The sequence below is a fragment of the Odocoileus virginianus genome, chromosome 16 (assembly GCF_023699985.2).
Source record: "Odocoileus virginianus isolate 20LAN1187 ecotype Illinois chromosome 16, Ovbor_1.2, whole genome shotgun sequence".
In the NCBI taxonomy this organism is placed as follows: domain Eukaryota; kingdom Metazoa; phylum Chordata; class Mammalia; order Artiodactyla; family Cervidae; genus Odocoileus; species Odocoileus virginianus.
In genome coordinates, this window is record NC_069689.1 from 2,979,251 (window position 1) to 3,006,024 (window position 26,774).

Here is a 26,774-nt window from a genome sequence, read left to right on the forward strand (position 1 = left end):
TGAAAACAGTTTGATACTAAAGTAGAACAGGATAGACCTAATGTAGCACATGGAAAAGGCCAAATTTAGACTTTTGATCTGATATAAATTCAGTTGAAAAGCAAATGATTATTCAGCAGATATCATTTGTATATTTGAAAGCAGTGAAATTTAGGCTTTTCTGTACCACAGTTTACCAAAAACCTCTTCAGATGGATTAAAGATTTAAATGTAATGATGAAACCACAAAAGTACTAGACAAAATGTATGTGACTCATGCTGTCACTTTGGGATGAGAATGAACTTTCCAAGCGGCACAACAAAAGGAAAGACCAATGGATTTGACCACATGAAAATGCAATGGCTGTTTATTATTTATGACAGACAAAGGGGTTGATATCTTTAAAACAAAAAGTATCAACAACCCAAATAAGAAAATGATGAATGCAGAAACATGAGCTGGAAAGAAGAAAAAATCATGGTTAATAACACCTGGAAAATTTGTGGTCTTGTTAGTTATATTAGCATACAACTCAGTGGCTTAAGACAATACCCATTTATTATTTAAGAGTTTCTGCAACTCAGAAGTCTGGGCATGGCTTACCTGGGTTCTCTGCTCAGGGCCTTACAGGGCTGAAATCTAGATGATGGCCAGACTGCATTCTCATACGGAGGTGTGGTAGGGAAGGATAAACTTCTGAACTCCCGTATTGGTGATGGAATTCATTTACTTGCAGCTTCATTTCATGATTATTTACTTCTTAAAAGTCAGTAACAGTTTCTACTGCTCTAACTTCAGCAAGCCCTTTTAAAGGGCTCACCTAATTAGGTAAGACCCACGGAGGATAATCTCCATTTTGATTAACTGAAAATCAATTGATTAGGGACTTTAATTACACCTGCAAGATCCTTTTACTTTTGCCATATTCTGTTCATTAGAAACAAGTCACAGGTATTCATGGGGACTGAATTATACAAGGGTTTGGATCACTGTGGATTATTACCATATTAGTAACTAAAGCATCATATAACAAAAGTATTTTTTTTTTAATTTATTTATTTTTGGCTGCACTGGCTCTTCGTTGCTTAGCTTGTTGGATGGAGCATCAAGGATACAACATTCTGAAAAGACACAACAATCTGAGATGCAGGTTGGTGAATTTTGTCAAAGCCTTAAAACTGTAATCCCCTTGATCAAGCAAATCCTCTGCCAGAAATTATTCTACAGAAATACTTATGGATAATGTACACAAATAATTAATCATGAGGTTATACATGGCAGCTTTATTTATAATACCAGAAACTTGGAGGAAAAAAGGAAAAGGAGCAAAAATAAAAGAATGGTTAAGTAAACTGGTAAATCCATATGATGGAAGTGTACTGGATCAGACTATTTTGGAGTCTGGGCTCCAGAGCCAGGCTCCCCTGGTTAGAAAGATTCCACTACTTAGCAGCTCTGTAAAATGGGTGTATATCTTAAACTCTCTAAGCCTCAGTTACAAAGAGGAAATAATAATAATACCCACTTTTACAAGGTTGTGTGGATTAAGTGGCTCATATATGTAAATGCTTACCCCAGGAGCTAGACCAAGTCAGCACTTAATTGTGTAGGAAGAGGAGGATAGGATACTATGAAATTACCATACAACTTATACAAAATGTTAAAAAGTTAAATGATAAACTCAGAAAGCAGAATAGAAGGGCATCTCTTAGGCAATATTTATTTTCACTTAAGAAGTGAGACTATAGAGGATTACTATATTCTCCTTTGCGAGTTTTTTCATTTACCAATTGTCCTGCACCTATATACTTACGACTTTACAGGGAAAATATCCTAACTGATATTTTTTAAAAGAAAGGAAAAGTGGGAGCCCTAAAGGACAGGGAAGACCCCAAGGGTGAGGTGGGGATTGAACTGGTTCTTGTATGACAGAGGTTCTCAAACATTTGGAATTCAAGAACCAAGGAAAAACCAGTAGGGACATCACACAGGACTGCCACTATTCCATGATGCCAGGTGACACATTAAAAAATTCCGTTGTCTCGGGCACTTCTCTTCTCAGCCTCTTGTCCGTAGAGGGAGCAGTATATCCGCAGAAGTCCCCCAGGCAGCCTCTGCAGTGGAGCAGAAGGAAATGGAAGATAAAGTGATTAGTCCAGAGAAAGCTGAAGAAGCAAAAGTTACAGCAAGGTATCCTCATCTGAGACAAAATCCTGGAGGTTCAGATTTTTTAAGTAAATGACTGCATAAAGGGTAAAAATATCTTGACTCTGGGGATTACAACGTGGCTAGAGCAAAAATAAAGAACAAGCAACTTCCTACTGCAACCTCGGATAAGACAAGAGGTCACTGGTGACTACATCCCACTCTACAGGACCTTCCTCAATGGAAACCATCTCTTGTTCCTAGCAAGCTGGCTGGCTGATTAAAAAGAGCTGAACCACATGAATCTTCTAATCCCCGTTATTTCTCCTTAATATGTTCCTCCTCTGCTTTTTATTTCCTTTTATTCATTAAGTTATTTGAGAGTGATGGCTTTTCAGGTAGCGGTAGTATGTGCTGCTAATGTAAGAGAATATACATGTATAGAGTTTTTGATTAGTTTAACAGTGCACTGATGAAAAGAACATGTTAGAGCAACATAAAGTAATCTACTTAAAAATAATTGTATATATTACCTAACTCCTAGTGTAGGGCTAGATACAACAAGTAACAAGTTTCGCAGTTTTAATGTTGACTTTCTTTAATATATTTTAATTTTAGCTTTGTATTTTACTCTTATTTCATATAACCTTTACTGTTAATTTCTTTTGGATTTTCCTTTTGGGTTTTGTAAAACAGAAGTTTAAGACCACAGTTAGAAGAAAAGGTCACATGTTTCAAACACAAATAGACGGGGCTCCAAAAGATTTGTATCCTATGCTTAAACTTGAATGGCCTTAAATATGTTTCAGCTTTAACAACAGAATTTTACTTGGGCAATATTTGCCCATTCTGGTGTAACTTACGTGACTCTATTGCTTAGCAGCTGTTGTTGAAGCTAGTATTCTTAATCAGTTCTATAGTGTTCAGAATACCTTTTGTCGCTGAAGATGTGAATGAAGCGTACATGTGCATTGACTGTTGATTCACTTTTGTGCCATTTTTGCAAATACAATACTTTTGCACAAATTCTAACAACTTTCTGTATTACTTTCACATATTAAAGAGTAGATAATGTGCCAACCAAAAGCACAAGTGTCCCTACAAAAGACTCTGTATGTCATTAGAGCTTTTGTATAGTAAGAGTAGTTTATAGTCTTGGGGTTATAGAATATCAAACTGAAGTCTTTGCTCAGTCTGCCATAGACTTAAGCTTCTTCATTTGTTACTAGTACCCATGACATTCAGTGGCCTTGTGCAAATATGATGTGTTGCTTAGGCATATCTTTTGTCCTATGCAGAACATTTCATTTTGACTTTTATCAAAATTACTATTCATATAATTTATACCAACTTTTTTAATGTAGAAACTTTTTACTTCCACAGTCAATTTGGGTGATACTAGAATAAAATATTTTGCCTCTTGTGGCCCCCTCCCTTCTTTTTTTCTTGCTTCTTTGACTCACATTGTGTTGAGCTGTGCCATTCAGCCTGTTCAGAAACATAAGTGTCTACATCTTTACTCTTGAAATTTGCTCTGCTAAATGCTGTATTTTCTAACCCAATAATGACATTTTCCTTATAATTTGTCAGTTGTTAATTAACCACTCTTAATCCTGTGTGTGTGGTGTTGGAGAAGACTCTTGAGAGTCCCTTGGACTGCAAGGAGATACAACCAGTTTACCCTAAAGGAGATCAGTCCTGGTGTTCATTGGAAGGACTGCTGTTGAAGCTGAAACTCCAATACTTTGGCCACCTGATGTGAAGAGCTGACTCATTTGAAAAGACCCTGATGCTGGGAAAGACTGAGGGCAGGAGGAGAAGGGGACGACAGAGGATGAGATGGTTGGATGGCATCACCAACACAATGGACATGGGTTTGGGTGAACTCCAGGAGTTGGTGATGGTCAGGGAGGCTAGGTGTGCTGCGGTTCATGGGGTCTCAAAGAGTCAGACATGACTGAGTGACTGAACTGAACTGAAGTGAACTGAATCCTGTGCTATTACTGACATTTGTTTAAATAAAAGGAAATTTATAATAAAACAAGTTATTTGAGAAGACTGGCCCAGGAATCTACCCAGGATGAGCTGGATTTTAAGTGATTATAATGAGCTAAGTGAATTAGACTTGTGACAATTAGAGAAATTTACATGATAGGTGGAACAGATAAAACATATTTAGATATTTTGCTTATAAAGATGTCATTTTAATAAAATGTAAATTTAATTGTATGTGTGGTTTGTCTAGTTATTAAGAACTTTAATTAACAGACTGCTGGGACAAATTTACTGTCTTTTAAGAGCTCTTCCCATATGCTGTTATGCTGTAGCATGACGCTAGGGATCAGTAGCCTGAGATGACAATGCTTTTTTCTTCTTCTTTGACTTGTGCAAGGCCTCCACCTCTTTTGGAGCCAGGCATCTTTTCTGGATCTTGGCTTCATTAGATACCTGCTTTCCTTTGACCCCAAACCACCATAGATGGTGCATTGAGCATAGTGCCTGCACCTAAAGGCTGCCTAGCACTCTGAGGAAAGCTTGCTGATTATCTTCCTGCTCCACCTACCCCAAAAGCAGAAAACAACAAAATCAATAATGTGCTAATTTGTTACTATAAGGATTGGTGGGGGTTTAGTTGCTAAGTCATGTCCGACTCTTGCGACCCCTTGGACTGTAGCCCACCAGGCTCCTCTGTCCATAGGATTTTCCAGGCAAGAGTACTGAAGTGGCCTGGGCATACACACTGAGGAAACTAGATCTCAAAGAGACATGTGCACCCCAATGTTCATCACAGCACTGTTTATAATTGCCAGGACATGGAAGCAACCTAGATGCCCATCGGCAGACGAATGGATAAGGAAGCTATGGTACATATACACAATGGAATATCACTCAGCCATTAAAAAGAATTCATTTCAATCAGTTCTAATGAGATGGATGAAACTGGAGCCCATTATACAGAGTGAAGTAAGCCAGAAAGATAAAGACCAATACAGTATACTAATGTATATATATGGAATTTTAAAAGATGGTAACGATAACCCTACATGCAAAACAGAAAAAGAGACACAGATGTACAGAACAGACTTTTAGACTCTGTGGGAGAAGGCGAGGGTGGGATGTTCTGAGAGAATAGCATTGAAACAAGTATACTATCAAGGGTGAAACAGATCACCAGCCCAGGTTGGATGCATGAGACAAGTGCTCAGGGCTGGTGCACTAGGAAGACCCAGAGGGATCGGATGGGGAAGGAGGTGGGGGGGGGGGTGGATCAGGATGGGGAACACATGTAAATCCATGGCAGATTCATGCCAATGTATGGCAAAAACCACTGCAATATTGTAAAGTAATTAGCCTCCAACTAATAAAAAAAAAAGAGTACTGGAGTGGGCTGCCATTTCCTTCTTCAACGATAAGGATTCAGTTCCGTTCAGTTGCTCAGTTGTGCCCAACTCTTTGCGACCCCATGAACTACAGCACGTCCGGCCTCCCTGTCTATCACCAACTCCCGGAGTTTACGTAAACTTATGTCCATTGAATTGGTAATGCCATCCAACCATCTCATCCTCTGTTGTCCCCTTCTCCCTCTGCCCTCAGTTTTTCCCAGCATCAGGGTCTTTTCAAATGAGTCAGCTCTTCGCATCAGGTGGCCAAATTATTGGAGTTTCAGCGTCAACATCAGTCCTTCCAATGAACACCCAGGACTGATCTCCTTCAGGACGAACTGGTTGTATCTCCTTGCAGTCCAAGGGACTCTCAAGAGTCTTCTCCAACACCACAGTTCAAAAGCATCAATTCTTTGGCACTCAGCTTTCTTTATAGTCTAACTCTCACATCCATACATGACTACTGGAAAAACCATAGCCTTGACTAGACAGACCTTTGTTGACAAAGTAATGTCTCTGCTTTTTAATATGCTATCTAGGTTGGTCATAACTTTCCTTCCAAGGAGTAAGCATCTTTTAATTTCATGGCTGCAATCACCATCTGTAGTGATTTTGGAGCCCAAAAAGTAAAGTCAGCCGCTGTTTCCACTGTTTCCCCATCTATTTGCCATGCTGATGGGACCAGATGCCATGATCTTAGTTTTCTGAACGTTGAGCTTTAAGCCAACTTTTTCACTCTCCACTTTCACTTTCATCAAGAGGCTCTTTAGTCTTCTTCACTTTCTGCCATAAGGGTGGTATCATCTGCATATCTGAGGTTATTGATATTTCTCCTGGCAATCTTGATTCCAGCTTGTGCTTCCTCCAGCCCAGCGTTTCTCATGATGTACTCTGCATATAAGTTAAATAAGCAGGGTGACAACATACAGCTTTGACGTCCTCCTTTTCCTATTTGGAACTAGTCTGTTGTTCCATGTCCAGTTCTAACTGTTGCTTCCTGACCTGCATACAAGCTTCTCAAGAGACAGGTCAGGTGGTCTGGTATTCCCATCTCTTTCAGAATTTTCTACAGTTTATTGTGATCCACACAATCAAAGGCTTTGGCATAGTCAATAAAGCAGAAATAGATGCTTTTCTGGAACTCTCTTGCTTTTTCGATGATCCAGCAGAAATATATTTGTAATGAGAGTAAGTAGGTTATTCAAAAGCATGTATAATCATTGTAGGACTGACTTAAGAGTTACAAAATATACAAAGTAGAATTTCTGTAATATGTAGTGGGGTTTGGGTTTTGATTTGTTTTTAATGACTATTTGCAAGCTATCACTGTTAAATTCACACATCAGATTAATATGAAACACCATGTTATTCTTGGTTATGGTAGGACTCCTGTTATGGTTTGCAACAAGTGATGTAATCTCTGCCTGAGTTTTAGTTTGTAAAATAAATACTAATATTAACCTACCTCAAAACTTGTTGAGGATCTGTGAAATACTGAGTAAGTGCCCAAAATAAAATATTGTTGTCTTTTTATTTTAAAAAAAATTTCACTGTCTCCTACCATAATTTTATAAAAGAGGTAACATATTAACACCAATAAAGAAAGGCCTATTCTCAGAATAAATAGTCCTTCCCATTGAGCTTTGTGAAAAATGAATTACATTATTCTATTTTTCTCATTTGACTGCAAAAGGCCAAATACTCTTTCTTTGGCTGAAGATTGGGAACTACTGGAGTATAGTCTTGAAAATGAGAAGGGTGCACCAACATCAGGCACATGGCAGCAACGTAGGGAGACAGGAATGAATCCAAAATGTGGGGACTTTGGAGGGTCTGGTCCCTGCTTGGCCCCAAAGTTCTCATTGCAGTTTCATGGTGTGTATGGTTAAGTGCAGAGACTCCTGGGGGCCACATGATGCTTTAGTTCTTATGGGCATGCTAGGGATTCCCTAATGGGAATTGCCTGAAACTCGCTTTATAAGCACTGAAAATACAGCTGTGAATAAGACAACTATAATCCCTTCCATTTCTCATGGAGGAGGAGACTCCGGGACAAGTGTTTTTCATTAAATCTATGAGCTCAGAGATAGTATCAGTCTCCTCTCCTGCATCCTCCACAGGCCTGGCAGAGGACAGCAGGCTCAGCAAAGAGCTACTGAACCACAGAAATTTTGGTGACCTGAAAAGCCTGGTCAAGGGCATTAGAGGAAACGACAGCCATCCAATGGGACTTTAGTTGGTGTTTCTCAGACACTTGTGGGCTCTTCTACATCAGCAAAAGTTCCAGTGTCCATTTCTTTCCATGGGTATATCGGAAAGGTATGCATGTTTTATAACTTGGAATCAGACTTCAATATTTATGTATAAATCTCAAGCTTCACTTTAGCCTTGTGAAGGCTGGTGAGATGCAAGGCTAATTTGATAATGGAGGTAAATTCCTTTGCCATTAATCCTATGAATCATACATGTCTCCTCTAAGAGCCTGAAATATAAATATTTTAGCACAGGTAAAATATCAGGAGAGTCACATCTCACTAATTAGGATAGACTGGGAGGTCAGAGTGCCTTCTATTAACAGAAGAAGATTTTATGCTCAAGGTCACCTTATTCTTTAGTACATACACTATCTGTATGTACATTAGATTAAACATCAACAAAATTGACAGTGGATGAATCATTGCCAAAGAGAGCTTACACCTTAGTTGCTTTCACATAGAGATAAGAGCCCAGAGTTTTAGAACCTTACTTATTAGCTTGCCAAATAATTGTTTTGGAAAATAACTATGTTTGCTGGACTGTGGATACCATCAATTTGCCTAGTACACCTTTTTCTCAGAGACAGTTATAATGATTGTCTTTACTTCTGCTCAGATCCTTAACGTAAATTCTCAGACACTAAACAGAAAATCACGGAGTCCTCCAACTCATAATAGTTACATTTGGGGGGGTTTTCTCTAAAGGGCATTACTTGGATAGTGGCTGTACCTCTGACTATCAAGATCTCCTTTCATGGAGTTTTTGTTTCTTTCTTTCTCTTGAGGGAAAAATATATTTCTTGAGCACTTACTATGAGCCTCTACAATGAGAGTCCTTGGGGCAAGGACAATGTCTATGTTATACCTCTTAGGCCTAGAAGGGCTCAATAAATGGCTGTTGAATTGCTAGTGTCCAGGTGTGCCTGTTGGATGCTCCATCCATAGGTGGTACCCAGCCTCCATGATGGTCTGCAGTGATGCCTGCCTCCTGTTCTTTTCACCCTGGTGCTGTCCTCTCCCACATTGTATCCAGGTTGGTTAGTGTGATCAGAATATGGCAGTCATGATGGTATGTCGCCATCAAATTTAGGTTGTAAGAGTGCAGTGTGTGTCTTGGCATACACTGTATCTCTATCTTACCCTCTGATCACTGACTTTGGGAGAAGCCATCTGGATAGGTTCCCATGGTAATAAATGGAGGCCTCCTGCCAATAACCATATGAGTGATCTTGGAGGCAAATCCTCCAAACTCATGCAATCGAGAGAGAATGCATCCCTGGGCAATAATTTGAGTGCTATCTTGTGAGAGATTATATACCAGAACCACTCAGCTAAACTGCTCCAGGATTTCTAACCCTTGGAAACTGTATAAGACAATAAAATTGTTTCAAGCTGCTAAATTTGGCAGGGGGTGGGGTGGGGATTGGTTGCACAGCAATAGATAACTAATATCTAATTCAAAATCTAATAATGGATAACATAAAATCCCACATGTTCCTTATCAAAATCCTTTAAGGCATTAGCAGCACTCTACTAATGAAGACAGGCTTCCCAGTGGCACAGTAGTAAAGAATCTGCCAGCCAATGCAGGAGATGAAAGAGATGCGGGCTCGATCCCTGAATCAGGAAGCTCTCCTGGAGCAGGAAATGGCAACCCACTCCAGTATTCTTACCTGGGAAATCCCATGCACAGAGGAACCTGGTAGGCTACAGTCCATTGAGTTGCAAAAAGTCAGACACGACTGAGCACACATGAACACACACACACAGTCACACACACACTAATGAAGACACAAAGGATCAGTGATATTAAAGAATTTGTCTAAGACATCTCAGCCAAATGAGGGGGAAAGTGGATACAAATTCAAGCAAAACACCTGCTCTCTCAGAAAACAAAAACATCACATGTCTCTTGCCCAAATAATCATACTGTTAAAGTCTGTCACTCTGCTATCACTTGGGATTTCAACATCTGGTAATAATAAGAGTGGTGATTATTAAAAATATACCAACGGAAGCTGTTTGTATAACCCGTAAATGTTCGAGGTCTCACGGTCATGATTTTCAAATAGAAAAATGACAACACATGGGAAGGAACAGGCACAGTGAAAGGAGAATCTGAAAGTGGCAGTTAAAATCATCTGCAGGTATTTTTAGCACCAGGAAAGAAGTCTTGTTGGCAGACACTGCTAAAACGGGGAGGTCCATTTCCATATGCTATATTTAGAAAGGCAGAATATCATTGCAGGATAGTTGCTTGTTGGAAGCACAAGTGAGCCTTGAAACTATGAAGCAGGTTTTAAGAATACAGGCCCATTTCTATGTGGTCCCTATTGAAGCAGAGGAGGGGACCACCCAAAAGCAGTACTCTGGGTGTACCAATCTTATCAGCCTCTGAATTTTAAGTGAAAAAGTGGGTTTGCTGTGCATATGCGGCTTCAAGACAAATCCCTGGTGTTGCTCCTTCTAAACCAGACTGCTGCCCCTAAAATACTCCTGGAGAGAAATTCTGGAGCAGCCCTGGAAAGCAGTGAATTAAAGCCATCTAGATGAAGAGCAGAGAGAACTGAAGGATGTTATGCATAATAAATAAAGGTGTAAAGCAGCAGTTCTCATTCATGGAGTCCTGAAACACTGGTGGGTCCAGGTTGGTGTGTGCAAGGTGCTACAAGACCTTGTAATCATTAATGGTTGAATTGCTGGCTTTTTTCAGATGTTTGTTTTTTAATTGTAATTTTCCTTATGTGGACCATTTTTAAAGTCTTTTGAATTTGTTACAATATTGCTCCTATTTTATGTTTGGTTTTTTTTGTCCCAAGACAAGTGGGATCTTAACTCTCTGACCAGGGATGGAACTTGCATTACCTGCATTGGAAGGTGAAGTCTTAATCTCTGGACCACCAGGAAAGTTCCTAAATGTTCGTGTTTTTTTTTTTAAACAGAAAATAAATGAGAGGACTTATCACAATGTCCCTCATCCTTATAACCTAATGATGTGTGTGTGTGAATCTATAAACTGTACAATTTAAAGTATAGAGTTTGATGTTTTTAGTACATTCATAGAGTTGCAAGATCATCACTTCCCTCACTTGTAGACATTTTCATTACCCTCTCCCCGAACTCCATACCCATTAGCAATCACTTCCCTCACTTCCCCTCAGCCACAGGCAACCACTAATCCACTTTCTATTTCTATAGATTTCCCTATTTAGGACATTTTATATACATAGAACCATATAATACATGGTCTTTTGTGACTGGCTTCTTTCACTTATCATAATATTTTCAGGGTTCATCTATGCTGTACTGTGTCAGTATTCCTTTTTATTACTGAATAATAGTCTATTGTATGGATAGATCATATTTTATTTATCCATTCATCAGTTGGTGGACATTTGGGTTGCTTTCAGTTTGGGGCTCTTATGAATTATGTTGCTATAAGCATTTATGTACAAGATTTGTGTGAATATGTTTTTATTTCTCTTGGGCATATACCTAGGAATGGGATATCTAGGTCATATGGCAATATGATAAATATTTCAAAGAATTGCCAAATTGTTTTTCAAACCAGCTACATCATTTATGAGGGTTCCCCCCGTCAATGTGTGAGGTTTCCAATTTCCCCACAAGCACTTGTTTTTATCTGTCTTTTTGATTATAGTCACTCTAGTGTGGTTGAAGTGGAATCTCATTGTTTGGATTTGCATTTCCTTGATGACCAATATTGAGTGTTTTTTCATGTGCTTATTGGCACTTGAAGACTTTTGTATACATTCTTTGGGAAAAAGTTTATTCAGATCCTTTGCCTGTTTTGAAAATTGGGTTGCCTTTTTGAGTTGGAAGAGTTCTTTATATATTCTGGGTACAAATACTTTATCAGATATGTGACTTGCAAATATTTCTCCCATTCTCTGGGATGTCTTTTCAGTTCCTTGGTGGTGTTCTTTGAAGCACAAAACTTTTAAGTATTGATGAAGTCCAATTTATCAATGTTTTCTTTTGTTGCTTATGCTTTTGATGTTATATCTAAGAAGGCTTTACCTAACCCAAGATCATGAAGATTTATTTTTTATTTTTTTTTCCAAGAGTTTCATTGCTTTAACTATTACATTTAGGTTGATGATCCATTTCTTTTTTTTTTTTTTTTTCTGGTGGAACACAGGTGCTTTATTGAATTCTGTGTGGGTATATATACCATATTACAAGGTAGCTTCTAAAGATAAAGATCAAAAGACCAGACTTTACAAGTTACCAAGGAAACAAGGAGCAATAGAGGCCATAAGGCCAAAAGGCAATCCATCTCAAGAGAGGATGATCCATTTCTTTAAAATTTTGAGCAAAAGGAAATTATGAGATTAAAAATTTTTTTATTGGAGTGTAGTTGTTCCACAATATTGTGTTAGTTTCTGCTGTATGGAAATAACAGGTTTTAATTTAATATAGTATGCCATCATTTGCTGTTTTAAAAACCTCTTATCATATTGGGATAAGCTGTTGACCCAAAATAAAATTGCACGTTATCTAGAAAAATACCAATATTAAAAACATGTAAGAACCACTGGCAGACAGCCAAAGCACAAAGTTTACATCAGAATATTAACTCTGTAATATAAATATTATACATTTATATGTATAAATTTATAATATAAATATATATAATAAAATAATATAAATTAAATAATATAAATTAATATAAAAATTAAAATTATTTGTAATTTTAACAAATAAAGTATTGATTTTAAGTGTGTTTAAATTAAGCCTGCTATTCACAAAATTAGAAAAATACCAAAACAACTCCAAGAAAAGAAGAGAAGGGTTAACGTGGAAAAATGAAATATTAATTCTTAGGAAATACAAAAATGTTAGAGCTATTTTAATTTTCAAAGAATTTATACTTTTCATGAGTGGAATTAAAAACATAAAAGAGAGTTTGCTGAAATCCAAGAATATAAAGTAGAATATGGATGAAATGTTTATCTTTCAAGGATAATATAATTTAACAAAATAGGCTTTATAAGAGCTGACAATTAGCAATAAGAATTGAAAATAATAGTGAAAGCCCCTTGAAATGCCTTACATTAATATGGTGTCAGAGACTAACCCTCCAAAATGTTAGAGGAACAGATAAGTCAGGTACAATTTAAGTATTCCATGTATTAAGAAGAGAAGAAATGCTTGCATCTTGCCTTCCAGTCCAGAGTAAAAATAAGATTTGGGATTCAACTAAATCTTTCCAAAATGGCTTATGAGATGACTTTTGTACTCCTTACTCACATACTTAGAGGTGAATAACTTGCCATGCTGTTCATAAGTTGGTGCTCCTTCGATTTATTTGTCTTCATTGTTGTTCAGATGCTAAGTCTTGTCTGACTCTTTGCGACCCCACGGACTGTGGCACACCAGGATTCCCTGCCCATCACCACCTCCCGAAGCCTGCTCAAATTCATGTCCGTTGAGTCAGTGATGCCATCCAACCATCTCATCTTCTGTTGTCCCCTTCTCCTCCTGCCCTCAATCTTTCCCAGCATCAGGGTCTTTTCAAATGAGTTAGCTCTTCACATCAAGTGGCCAAAATATTGGAGTTTTAGCTTCAACATCAGTCCTACCAATGAACACCCAGGACTGATCTCATTTAGGATGGACTGGTTGTATTTCCTTGCAGTCCAAGGGACTCTCAAGAGTCTTCTCCAGCACCAAAGTTCAAAAGCATCAATTCTTCAGTGCTCAGCTTTCTTCATAGTCCAACTCTCACATCCATACATGACCACTGGAAAAACCACAGCCTTGACTAGACAGACCTTTGTTGACAAAGTAATGTCTCTGCTTTTCAATACGCTATCTAGGTTGTTCATAACTTTCCTTCCAAGGAACAAGCATCTTTTAATTTCATGGCTGCAATCACCATCTGTAGTGATTTTGGAGCCCCAAAAAATAAAGTCAGCCACTGTTTCCACTGTTTCCCCATCTATTTGCCATGAAGTGATGGGACCAGATGCCATGATCTTAAGTTTTCTGAATGTTGAGCTTTAAGCCAACTTTTTCACTCTCCTCTTTCACTTTGATCAAGAGGCTCTTTAGTTCTTCACTTTCTGCCATAAGGGTGGTGTCATCTGCATATCTGAGGTTATTGATATTTCTCCCGGCAATCTTGATTCCAGCTTGTGCTTCCTCCAGTCCAGCGTTTCTCATGATGTACTCTGCATATAAGTTAAATAAGCAGGGTGACAACATACAGCTTTGACGTACTCCTTTTCCTATTTGGAACTAGTCTGTTGTTCCATGTCCAGTTCTAACTGTTGCTTCCTGACCTGCATACAAGCTTCTCAAGAGACAGGTCAGGTGGTCTGGTATTCCCATCTCTTTCAGAATTTTCCACAGTTTATTGTGATCCACACAATCAAAGGCTTTGGCATAGTCAATAAAGCAGAAATCGATTTTTTTTTGGAACTCCCTTGCTTTTTTGATTCAAGGCATCAAAATAATAGGCAAATTCATAGACAAAAAGTGGATTAGTCATTTCTCAGGGTTGATGGTACAGGGAAATAGGGATCTGATAGCCTAAGAGTCTGAGGTTTCTTTTGGAAGTGATGAAAATATTCTAAAATTAACTGTGGCTTGTACAACTCTGTGAATATGCTAAAAAATTTATATACATGAAATGGTATATAATTATATCTCAAGAAAGCTGTTGTTACAATCAAAACAAACAAAAAGAGCAGCGATGAAGACCCAGCATGGCCAAAAATAAATAAATAAAATTATTTTTAAAAATATCCAAATCAAGCATTGACAATCATGTGCACCAGCTTGGTTATATTAATGACTTTGATGTTTGGGTTCCACATAAGTTAATAAAAAAAACCTTGATGCTGTTTCTGCATGCAGTTTTCTACTTAAACATAACAAAACATTCTGTTTTTAAAACAAATTGTGATGGCTGATGAAAAATAGATACTGTACAGTAATGTGGAGCAGAAGGGGTCATGGGGCAAGTGAAATGAACCACCATCAACTGCACCAAAGGCCAGTCTTCATCCAAAGAATGTGATGTTGTGTATATGGTGGGACTGGAAGGGAGTCCTCTATTATGAGCTCCTTCTGGAAAACCAAATGGTTACTTCCAACAAGTACTGCTCCCTATTAAATCAGCTGAAGGCATCACTTGACAAAAAAGTGCCCGAAATTAGTCAGCAGAAAATGCAGAGTCTGCCGTTAGGATAAGCAAGACCGCATGTTTGATGACCAGGGAAAAACCATTACAACTTGGCTGGTAAGTTCTGACTCATCCACCTTATTCACCAGACATTGCCCCTTCAGATGTCCATTTATTTCAGTCTTTAAAAAATTCTCTTAATGGAAAAAATTCCAATTCCCTGAAAGACTGTTAAAGGCACAGAACAGTTCTTTGCACAAAAAGATAAAAAGCTTTGGGAAGATGGAATTATGAAGTTGCCTGAAAAATGACAGAGGGTAGTGGAAAAAGGGCTTCCCAGTTGGCACAGTGGTAAAGCATCTGCCTGCCAGTGCAGGAGACATAACAGATGGAGGTTTGATCCCTGGGTTGGAAAGATCCCCTGGAGGAGGAAATGGCAACCCCACTCCGGTATTCTTGCCTGGCCGTCTCCTCTGGCCGTCGAGTCACAGTCAGACACAACTGAATGACTGAGCACACACACATGCAGAGTAGAACAAAATGGTGAGTATGTTGTTCAATAAAGTTCTTGATGAAAATGAAAAATGTGTTTTTAACTTGTACTATATAAACCAAAGGAACTTTTTGGCCAACCCACTAAATTGGAGAGCCAAGCAGAGTCCATATCAAGGAGGTCTCTGCAGAGCTTTGGAGTGTTTCCCCAGCATGATGGAAGCAATTGAACCAGGGTGATGAAATGTGCTTTATGTTTTAGGGGCATCACTAACTGTCCTGAGAATTGCCTTTGAAGGCAAGGGCAGAAACCCAGAGACTAGTTAGGAGGCTGCTTCAATAACCCCAGGATGAGATGACAGTGGCTTAGACTAGAGTGGAAGCAGAAGCCTAAAGTCTAAGAATTTGCTGATGGATTGAATGTAGGTTGTGAGTCAGATTACAAACAAAAAGAAATGTTGCAATTTACATTAGCATCAACATCCTTATTGTAAATTGTAAATTGCATAAATTGTATAAATTGCATATCTGATGTATGTTTGAATAGATGAATTTTAATCAGCTTTGTTGTTCAGCCACTGAGTCGTGTCCAAATCTTTCCTGTCCCATGGACTGCATACAACACACCAGGCTTCCCTGTCCTCCACTGTCTCCTGGAGTTTGCTTAGGTTCATGTCCACTGAGTCAGTGACGCCACCCAAACATCTCATCCTCTGCCACCCTCTTCTCCTCCTGCCTTCAATCTTTCCCAGCATCAGGGTCTTTTCTAATAAGTTGGTTCTTCACATCAGGTGGCCAAAGTAATGAAACTTCAGCTTTAGCATCAGCCCTTTCAATGAATATTCAAGGTTGATTTCTTTTAGGATTGACTGGTTTGATCTCTTGCAGTACAAAAGACTCGCGAGAGTCTTCTCCAGCACCACAATTTGAAAGCATTATTTCTTTGGCTTTCAACCTTCTTTATGGTCCAACTCTCACATCCATATGTGACTACTGGAAAAACCATAGGTTTGATTATATGGACATTTGTAGGCAAAGTGATGTCTCTGCTTTTCAATATGCTGTCTAGGTTTGTCTTAATTTATCTTCCAGGCAAGCATTTTCAAATTTCATGGCTGCTGTCAACATCCACAGTGATTTTGGAGCCCAAGAAAATAAAATCTGTCACCGTTTCCACTTTTTCTCCTTCTATTTACCATGAAGTGATGGGACCAGTTGCTATGATCTTGGTTTTTTGAATGTTGAGTTTTAAGTCAAATTTTTTCACTGTCCTCTTTCACTTTCATCATGAGATTCTTTAGTTCCTCTTTGCTTTCTGCCATTGTTGTTGTCATTGTTGTTCAGTCGCCCAGTTGTGTCCAACTCTTTGCGAACTCATGGACTGCAGCACACCAGGCCTCTCTGTCCCTCACCAACTTCTGAAGTTTGCCGAAGTTCACATCCATTGCATCATTGATGCCATCCAGGCATCTCATCCTCTGACACCCTCTTCTCCTTCTGCCATCAATCTTTCCCAGCATCAGGGACTTTTCCATTGAGTCAGCTATTCACATCAGATGGCCAGAATACTGGAGTTTCAGCTTCAGCTTCAGTCCTGCCATTTGAGTGGTATCATCTGCATATCCGAGGTTGTTGATATTTCTCCTGGCAATCTTGACTGCTGTATGTGTGTGTGGATGGGTTTTAATTAGCTTTATCGAGGTGAAATTCACATATAATGAAATTCACCAATTTTAAATGTTCTGTTTTTTGAGTTTTGATAAGTATAGACAGACATTATATATAGACAGATACTATATATATATACCACATTATATATATATATATATATATACACATACCATATTATATATATATATATATATATATGCAGATATGCATATATATATGCAGATGATACCACTCTAATGGCAGGATTGAAGCTGAAGCTGAAACTCCAGTATTCTGGTCATCTGATGTGAATAGCTGACTCAAAGGAAAAGTCCCTGATGCTGGGAAAGATTGATGGCAGAAGGAGAAGAGGGTGTCAGAGGATGAGATGCCTGGATGGCATCACTGATGCAATGGATGTGAACTTGGGCAAACTTATATTGGGCAAACATAATATATATATATATATATATATATATATATATACCACATTATGTATATATATGCGGCTGCTGCTGCTAAGTCGCTTCAGTCGTGTCCAACTCTGTGCGACCCCGTAGACGGCAGTCCAGGAGGCTTCGCCGTCCCTGGGAGTCTCCAGGCAAGAACACTGGAGTGGGTTGCCATTTCCTTCTCCAATGCATGAAAGTGAAAAGTGAGAGTGAAGCCGCTCGGTCCTGTCTGACTCTTAGCAACCCCATGTACTGCAGCCTATCAGGCTCCTCCATCCATGGGATTTTCCAGGCAAGAGTACTGGAGTGGGGTGCCATTGACTTCTACTATATATATATATATATATATATATATACACACACACAAACATACACACCACAATCAAAATACAGAACACTTTCATCTCACTGAAAAGTTCCCTCATGCCCATTTACCTTTAGTCTTCACCCTCTATTCCAGCGCTTGGAAACCACTTATCTGCTTTTTGTTCCTTTAGTTTTGCCTTTTACAGACTGTCATATAAATGGAATTGTATGTCTTTTGTGTCTGACTTCTGTCACTTAGCATAATGCTTTTGATATTCACTCACGTTGCTGTGTGTATCAATAGTATGTCTTTTTTATTGTGTTACAATGGAATCTAACAGATCATACTTAGCTTGGGTTACCATAACAAAACACCACAGACTAGGGGCTTAAACAACAGAAATGTATTTTCTCACAGTTTTGGAAGTCCAAGATCAAGGTGCCATTGTGGTAGGGTTCTGCAAAGCCTGGCTGGCAGACAGCTGCCTTCTCTCTCTGTCCTCAAATGGGGGAGAAAGGAGCGATGCAGTAATCTCACAACCAGTTCCCCACCTCCATGACCTCCTCTGATCCATATTATCTCTCAAAGGTCCTATCTTCAAATCTATCAAACTGGGCTTCAATATATAAATTTTCAGGGAACACAATTCAGTCCACAGCACAGTGGAATACAATAGACTATGATTTGTTAATTCATTCATCAGTTAATAGGCATTTGGGTTATTTCCCATTTGGGGCTGTGATAATAAGCTGTTATAAACATTTGAGTACAATTTCAATCTAGTTCCTGAGTTAAAAGCCACAATAAAACCTTATCATTGCTAAACTGTCAAACTGTATGTAGTACAACAAGTTGGAATATTCAGCTTCTATTTCAGACCAAAAAAAAAAAAAAAAAATTCACAGAACTGATGTTCCAGTGTCTCCAAGTTTATAGTTTATGGGAACTTGAATAGAATTTGTATCCTACTGTTGTGCAAAAATTGTATAAATCTTAATTATGTTGCATTGGTTCATAGTGCTTTTCAGGTCTACTCTATCCTCTTATTTTTCTATCTATTCATTCTATTAATTTTTTACAGTTGATATTGAAACTCAAACTAAAAACCTTAATTTATCTACTTAAAAATTGTAATATATAGTGGAACTAGATGTAACTTTGTTCTGTAAAGTCTCCTGTAATTGTGTTATCACACTTACATGACTTAAAAAATAAAAAAAAAGAATAAACAATCACAGAACTGGTAAGAGTCCATGAGAGTGAATGAATTTCACCACTGACATGGAGACAATGACAAATGATAGATTCCAAATATTTTCAACAAAATATCTGCTGACAAATAATACAGTGAATAAATACAGGCTTTATACACTTTATGTTTTCATAAGTTTTTAAATTTGTCTAAACCTTTTTCTGCTTCACACGTGTTTTTGCCACCATTAGCTATAATGCATCACAGCAGATTTCACTTAAGTTTGTACTGATTTGTCTTCTCAGCTTCTTAGGAAACAGTCTGTTCATTCAAACTATTCACAGAGGCCTTCTGCAGTCATTTCAAACTTGGCTCTGATTCTTTGAATAAACAAGACGAACTGAACATTATTACTAATAATACCTGTTTACTCATCCAAAGCTAAGGAAGACTACTTGAAATAATTTACGTTGATTTTTAATTGATTATTGATGTTGCTTTTCATGCTCTCATTTCTTCTATCCCCAAATCTAACTGTAGTAAGCAAGCTAATTTTCTTAGGACACATTTTGTCAGCTGGTACAATCAAAACAAATTTAATTAACTCAATATCAGTAAAACAGTTTTCCGTGATTGGTTAACAATGAGCCACTCAGAACTTTACTTTGGTTGCAGATTTGTTTTCATTCTTTACACTTGTAAAGAAATTCTGGTGTAATGAACTGCTGCTGCTGCTGCTAAGTCACTTCAGTCGTGTCTGACTCTGTGCGACCCCATGGATGGCAGCCCAGGAGGATCCACAGTCCCTGGGATTCTCCAGGCAAGAACACTGGAGTGGGTTACCATTTCCTTCTCCAATGCATGAAAGTGAAAATTGAACATGAAGTCACTCAGTCGTGTCCGACTCTTCTCGACCCCATGGACTGCAGCCTACCAGGCTCCTCCGTCCATGGGATGTTCCAGGCAAGAGTACTGGAGTGGGTTGCCATTGCCTTCTCCGGGTGTAGTGAGCTATTCAGTTTTAAATACGGCAGATGATACATTTCATTTTTAATTTTCTGCTTTTTCTGATGATTGTTCTCCTATGGGTGGACAGTAATGTGGTTAGTCTGTTAATGTTGATATATACTGTATTCTTTTAGCATGGCAATAGTGTTATTGCATAATGAACACAGTGCTTTACCATCTAATTCAGTAACAGAATAATTCACATTCCACTGGATTATTGTTTAGGTTGCATGTCTGCCCAGTTTTTCCCTCTGCCCCATCCTTTCTGGCTCATCCTTTATACAGATATGGATCTTAAGGGCACCCCCTCCCAACAGTTGCCGGGTATTTTAAACTTTTCTCAGAGCCTGATTCCAAAAGAAACAGAAATGTGTTTCTGTTGGAAGTGGAGTGGTCTGAGAAAGCTGTATTACTCTTTGCTAGACCAGTTCTGAGGCCCCTCTCACTGCCAGTAGCTGGAATACAGATAACCCTTTGCATAAAGTAGTGGCGCAGCTGTTACAGCTTTCAATGGTGGTGAATTGGATACTTTGCTTGTGGAAGGGAATATGCGAGGCATTTGATAGAAACAGGGGAAATAGTTACTATGAGACAATGGCATTGGGTGGCAATTGCTAAGCTCTACTGATGCCCTAGAAAAAAATATAAAAAACTAGGAGTGATTAATAGTCAATTTAAAACCTGTGTAAAAGTTGGAGGGCTTCCTTGGCAGCATATAATGAAGCAACCTTTAAGACTCTAAAGGATTCTCCTCATTTTTCCAATCAGTTCATCAATATTATCCCTGAAGACACCAGACTAAACCCAGAGGATGACAGTGGACCACCCCAAACTCACCTGATGAGTAGTCCTCCTGTAGCCACCACACCAGTTCGGGCATCTTAGCTAGAGCAAAAGAACACAGCCTCAGGTACACTTTATGTGGACACTGCTTTGGTGACTAAGTTCTTTTCTATACCTATGAGGAAAGTAGATCAGAAACAGTATGCATTCACATGGAACATCAATGTTATACATTTATAACTTTACTCCAGAGCTATGTTAACTTTCAGCTTCTATGGTAAGACATCCTAAGAGATCAAGACCATTTAGACACCGTGCAAAACATCACACTGCTCCATTACATCAATGACATCTCACTAACTCAGTCAGATGGACAAAAGGTGGCTAGCTCAGGGAAGAAAAAGATTTTATATCAGATCCAGGCTGTAGTCCCAGCAGTATGGCTATTTGGCCATTTATGCTTCCATAGCTGGTATTAATGTTGGATGTGCATCTTGAATCACAGAACTTTATATGGTGCTATGCCTTCTGTAAGAAGAATATGTGAGTTCAGGAAACAAGGGGTGGAAGCAGGAGGGACCTACTTTACCATCACTCTTGTGAGCTCTTGAGGAGCTTGGGCTTCCAGGCTTCACAGCCCAGAGTATTTAGAGTATTCACTTCCCAGAGTATTTACTTCCATTGAAGTATATCGCTACAGTTGCCACTTGGGCATTCTGGGCACCTTGTACGCAAGGACCAGCAGGCTAGAGGCAGAGTCATCATCCTGGCCAAGAGTGACCCACTTGGGTGCTTCTCAGTGCTCTCTTGCCCAGTCGTGACAATAAATGGACAAATACAACTACCCTGGGCTAAGCAGGGCCAGTGGTCAGGGGCTTGGATCAGCAGGCAGACCACTGAGCCCAGAGGAGGTGCCAGCTGAGGGCAGAGGAACTTGGCATGGCTGATGAGGAAGGAGACAGTGAGTGCCGGGTGTGGCCCCCAGGGAGCTGCTGCAGCTGGGGCTGTAATTCTTCCCACGAACGCTCCTCTTTTAAGTTTTCACCAGGAATCCTAGAGAAGCTGCTCCTGAAACTGGCCTGTGGGGAGGAAAGAGGTGAGGTGAGGTGTCTTTTCAAAGAGATTGGAGGTTAACTGTGGAGACTTCAGGGTTTGACTGTGGCAACTCCTTCCTCCCTCTTCTCACCTTTCCCTTCCTCTTTTCTCTGAACAAACATATCTACAACCACTCAGCAAACATGAACCAGATAACAAAGACCATTGGCTGGGGCTGTCACAAAAGCAGCTCATAACTGAGGGGGAAAGACAGACACCCAGATATCTACAGGGGAAGTCCTCTAAGAGAGATGTTTTAGTACACATGTTTTTCGGTGGTTGCTGTCTGGCTTGTGAACATAGAACTAACTGGCCGCCACTCCCCCGCAAAGTCCCAAGGGATGTCTCTTGTGTGCTCATGAGCAGCTCTGGTCAGTTATCACAGACCTGGACAGTTTTCTGCCTTTTCCTTGGTTTTGGCTCTGCTCTGCCAGGAACCACCTCGTCCCCGTGGACATTGCGTGCCTCTGCTGGGCACAGCTGCTGCTGATTCACTGGAGCCTGGGTGGTGCCCAAGCTGCCCCAGTGAGGGTGGAGGTGGGATGGGGGTGGGGAAGCCTCTCTTCTCTTTTGGGTTTTGCTTTGTCATGGGTGTGAAGGCAGGGAAGGAGGTTGGATTGTGTACCAATTTTTCCACATCATTTTTAGTAAAATACTCCTTTCAGTTTTTACTTAAAGCACTGTGCCCTCTTCTTTCCACTTCCATAGGACTGTCCAATTGGGAAACTGGGTTGGGAGGCAATGCAGTGATAGAAGGAGTACTAAATGGCACCTCCTACATGCGGACTCCTAGAGGGGGTCCATAGCTCCAGCCCACCCTGTGGGCGCAGATGTGTTCTAAGTAGATGTAACTGATGTTCAAGTTATGGTCACAGAACCAGGAGAGTAAAGAAGAGGAAAGGGTTCATTCACCTTTGGGGAAGGCCTTACAGAAGAAATGCCTATGAGCTGAATATTTAAGATGGCAAAGGAATCTGCCAGATGGAAAAATCTTGCCAGGTCCAGACGAGGCAAGAACAAGCTAAGTATGAGGTCTGCAAATGTTTGTTGGCTCAAAGTTCTTGCTCCAGGGAATTTATATCCCATGCAAGGAGATTAGCAAGAAGTACAAAAGAACAGAAACTTGTAAGCCATTAAGTGGTGATAAATGTCAACAAGGAAAGTCAAAGGAGATGGCAGAGAGTGCAGAGGGAGGAGGACTGTTTTCTGTAGGGTGGCCAAGGTCAATCATTTTGAAAATGGCTATCGAACAGAGACCTGAATGAAGTGAGAAACAGAGACACGTGTTCCCAGGTGAGGAGCATTGCAGCCAGAGGGCACAATGGGAGTGCAAAGGTCAGAGATGGGAGCTGCTTGGGGTGTTCAAGGAGCGGCAGAGTGGGAGGGGGGCATAGTGACAGGGGCAGTGGAGAGGGGGACTTTGAGCAGAGGACATGATTAGTCTGCTGCTTGGAGAGGAGACTTCAGGAGGCACAGGTTTAAACAGAAAGACCAGTCAGGGGTTTCCTGCCATGATCCAGAGGAGAGACGATAGGGGTCTGAGGGAAGGCAGCAGTGGTGGAGGAATGAAGACATGTTGGTGGAACTTGTTGGAATCTGTACATCTTTTGAAGGTAGAGCCAGTGGGATTTGTTGGTAGTCTCGACAAGGCTGGAAAGGTAGTTTGTTACAAAATTGGGAACTAAGAATTTCTGAACGTATCACTCCCCTGCTTAAAGTTCAGACTCTTTAGCAAGCCACTCATTGATTTGCTGATTCATCCAACAAATAGTGATTGAATGCCTCCTATAAGACAGGCTCTGTGCAAGGTGTGAAGACACATTAATAAAAACAAGTAGGACAGACTCTCCCTTTACAGGTCTTACAGACAGATGGGTGAGACAGACCCGTCTCACCTGCCTCCATATGACATGTGACAACTGCCTCCGTATACAGGGGAAGGAGTATAGGTGAAAATAGGGGCACATGGAAGAGAGATTTAATTCAGAGTTACTCGTGGCAGTGGCGGGGGGGAGAGGAAAGTCTAAGTTGAAATATCAAGAATGAATAGGTATTAATATTAAACAGTTGAAGGAATAAAGGGGAGAAGGAGGAAGAGAGTAGGGAGGTGAAGGGAATAGGGTATTGGAGGATGTGAAGGAAGTTCTGCATGGCCATGCAAGATGGAAAGGGAATAAAAGAAGAAGGGATCAGCTCACACAAAGCTTATACCTCACATTAAGGGGTTTGCATTTTATTCTAAAAGCAATGGGGAGCCACTGAAGTGTATTCAGCAGGGGAATCCATCACCGGTTTATCCTTTTGAAAGTGCCCTTTGGTTGCAGTGTGAGATGGATTGAAGGATGGAGAAGACTGGAAACAGGGAGAACAGTAAATAAGCAACTGAAGCAGTGTAAACACAAAACGAGAAGAGAGTCCTGGGTGGATTTGGGAGCTGTTTGGGGGGTGGAATCGCTAGAATTTAGTGACTGATAGGATAGAAAATGAAGGAAGGAACAAGTCAAGTGCGACCCTCAGGTTCTGGCTTGAGCCTTTGGGTGGAGATGGAAAGCTTTGCCTGAGAAACAGAATACAGGCGGAGAATGAAGCCTGGATGGGAATGCCCAGTCAGTTGCGAATGTGTGGCTCTGAGGTGTTGAGAAACATCCTGAGGAGCTGCCCAGTAGCCAAGTGGATAAATGGATCCAAAGGTCAGGAGAGATTTAGCAGTCATGGGCTTGAAGCCAAGGTGTGGTTTGGACTGAGTGGGGAGAGAAGAGGGCCTGGGTGGGGCCGCATGTCACACCCCAATTCAAGACATTTCCCAATCTGCCTCCTTCTATAGGCAGCACACAGCAGCCTGCTCCTTGTCCTGGGATCTTCCTGTCCTGTTCCTTCCTCGTTTGGGCTCCCTGTTTGTCCTCCTCCTCGAACTCAGCTCAAACATCACCAATTCCAGGAATCATTCCTTCCGTAATAGTAATGATACGTTTTCCTTCAGAGTCTGGTGAAGTCAACCTTTCATGCATCCTTCTATTGTATTACCCTGACCTGAAAAATGTGTTTAGCATATTGCAGGTCTTAGCACTGGTATCTGTAAACAAATGAACAGGCAGACGAATAATTAGAGCTTGAGCGGTGGACTTCGTCGAGAGGGCTGGGAAGCCGGGACAGTGACGTCATCAGTCCAGTGTAACAGCGCTGCACGCTGGGACTAGCAGGCCTTCTGAGCTACAGTCACCAGCACTTGCCCCGCTTTGCCCCTGCCTTTCCTTATTTAACACAGTTCCACTCTGGGCCCACTCCCAAGTTCAGCCCCTAACTTTCCGCCCTCCCCGTTGGTTGCGCGACCGCCCAATCGGCGGGCAGAAACCTTAAGCTCGCGCTCTCTCTGATCGCCTGGGGCGCCAGCTCTCGTTCCCGCGTCTCGCGAGCTTTACGGTGACTCGCGGAGAGGTTGCAGCTCGGTCCGCTCTCGGCTGCCGTGAGGCGAACCGGTGCAGAGACTATGTTCCGAGCCGTGGCTCCCGGACAGCTCCGGCGGGCGGTGAGTCCGGGCGGTGAGGGCCGAGCCCGGTGACGGTCCGGCCTTAATCTGCTGTTCCTGTGAAGGTCTGGGCGAAGGTCACTGCCGTCCCCAGACCTAGCTGGTCCTCGCGCTGGCAGGCCCAGGTTGAACTGGGACTCGGGTTCAAAGTTTTGGGGCCTGCCCTTGCCTCCTTCCGGGTCGCCAGCTGGGGGTCGAGGTCAGAGCTCAAAGTACCGAACCTGCGCTCCCGCTGCCCCTCCTCCGCGTCTTCTTCGCAGCCCTTTTCCAGGAGGAAAGCCCTCCAGCTTTCCTCTTTGCACTGCTGGGCCGCCAGGTTTTCCACCTTTGGCGGGGAGCGAGCATCTGCGTCCCCGGGGAATCTACCCGAGGGAGGAAAATGTCGCCGCTATGATGCCTTCTTGTAGAAAATTAAAAACCTGAGTTCAGCTTCGAAGGTGACGTTTCTGAAAGAATTAAACATTTTCCCTGGGCTCATTATGGCTGCTCGAATCCACTCACTGTCAAGTACTGGGGGCGAGGGGCGATGTGGTTTTGGAAACTTGGTCTGCTCTCTGGTATATGGGACAATAGTGAGTTTAGGTGATTGTATTGACAACTTTGGCCAATTTGCTTTTTTTAATCTAGCAGATTGTTGGTTAAATAGCTGGGGAACTATTGGTAGCGCTAAGTTTTTGATGCTTTATTAGTTACAACTCATATGAGTTTACCACATTTTTCTATTGAGAAAGACTGATAGAAAATATATTTTTGTCTAACGCTATGGGACAATAGTATTTGGAGATTGACCAGTTACAAGTCAAGTAACAATTTATATTGTAGATTCTGAAGGTTTTCTAATTTACAGTTAGGTTAAGTGACAAGATTGCTAAACTTGGGTCAGAAGCTTTCTTGTGCACGCATATTTTCTTATATCCTGCTGGGACTTTCTCCTTGACACATAGTTAGCAATTTTTCTAGATATCTGTAGGTCCTTTTCTTGTGTATTCTTTGTTTCATTAAAAAAAACAAAACACCAACCCTCCGTTCCCCCTCCCCCTCATACACACAGAGTTCAAACCCACATCCTTCAGGTCAGCCTTCAGTCTTTCTCCAGATATTTTCCTCAGCGGATCCAGACATGAACAAGTTAAAGTCATGGATTTGGAAAAAGTCCCAGGTAACAGAGTGACACTCTTAATGTATACAGTAATGAGAAGGTAGTTTTGTGGACAGGTTAGAAGTCTGGCCGAAGAGAAATAGTTGTGGAGGGGGCATTTAGGACTCCGTTATTTTATAGTTATTAACTCAGTTATTTGACTTCCCTGGTAGTTCAGATGGTAAGGAGTCTGCCTGCAATGCAGGAGACCTGGG

At 40.7% G+C, this 26,774-nt stretch overlaps 1 protein-coding gene and 1 pseudogene across 1 annotated transcript in view; both read left to right on the forward strand.

Annotated features, from left to right (window-relative positions):
* Window positions 1-2,072: 2,072 nt before the first annotated feature.
* On the forward strand, window positions 2,073-2,405 carry LOC110133213 (cAMP-regulated phosphoprotein 19 pseudogene; annotated as a pseudogene).
* A 22,890-nt stretch (window positions 2,406-25,295) lies between these two features.
* The window catches only part of ETFA (electron transfer flavoprotein subunit alpha), a 72,412-nt gene continuing 70,933 nt past the window's right edge, over window positions 25,296-26,774 (forward strand). Inside the window, exon 1 of the mRNA XM_020886993.2 lies at window positions 25,296-25,421. Coding sequence (XP_020742652.1) covers window positions 25,383-25,421 — 39 coding nt within the window. The 5' untranslated portion in view covers window positions 25,296-25,382. The remainder of the gene's footprint in view (window positions 25,422-26,774) is intronic.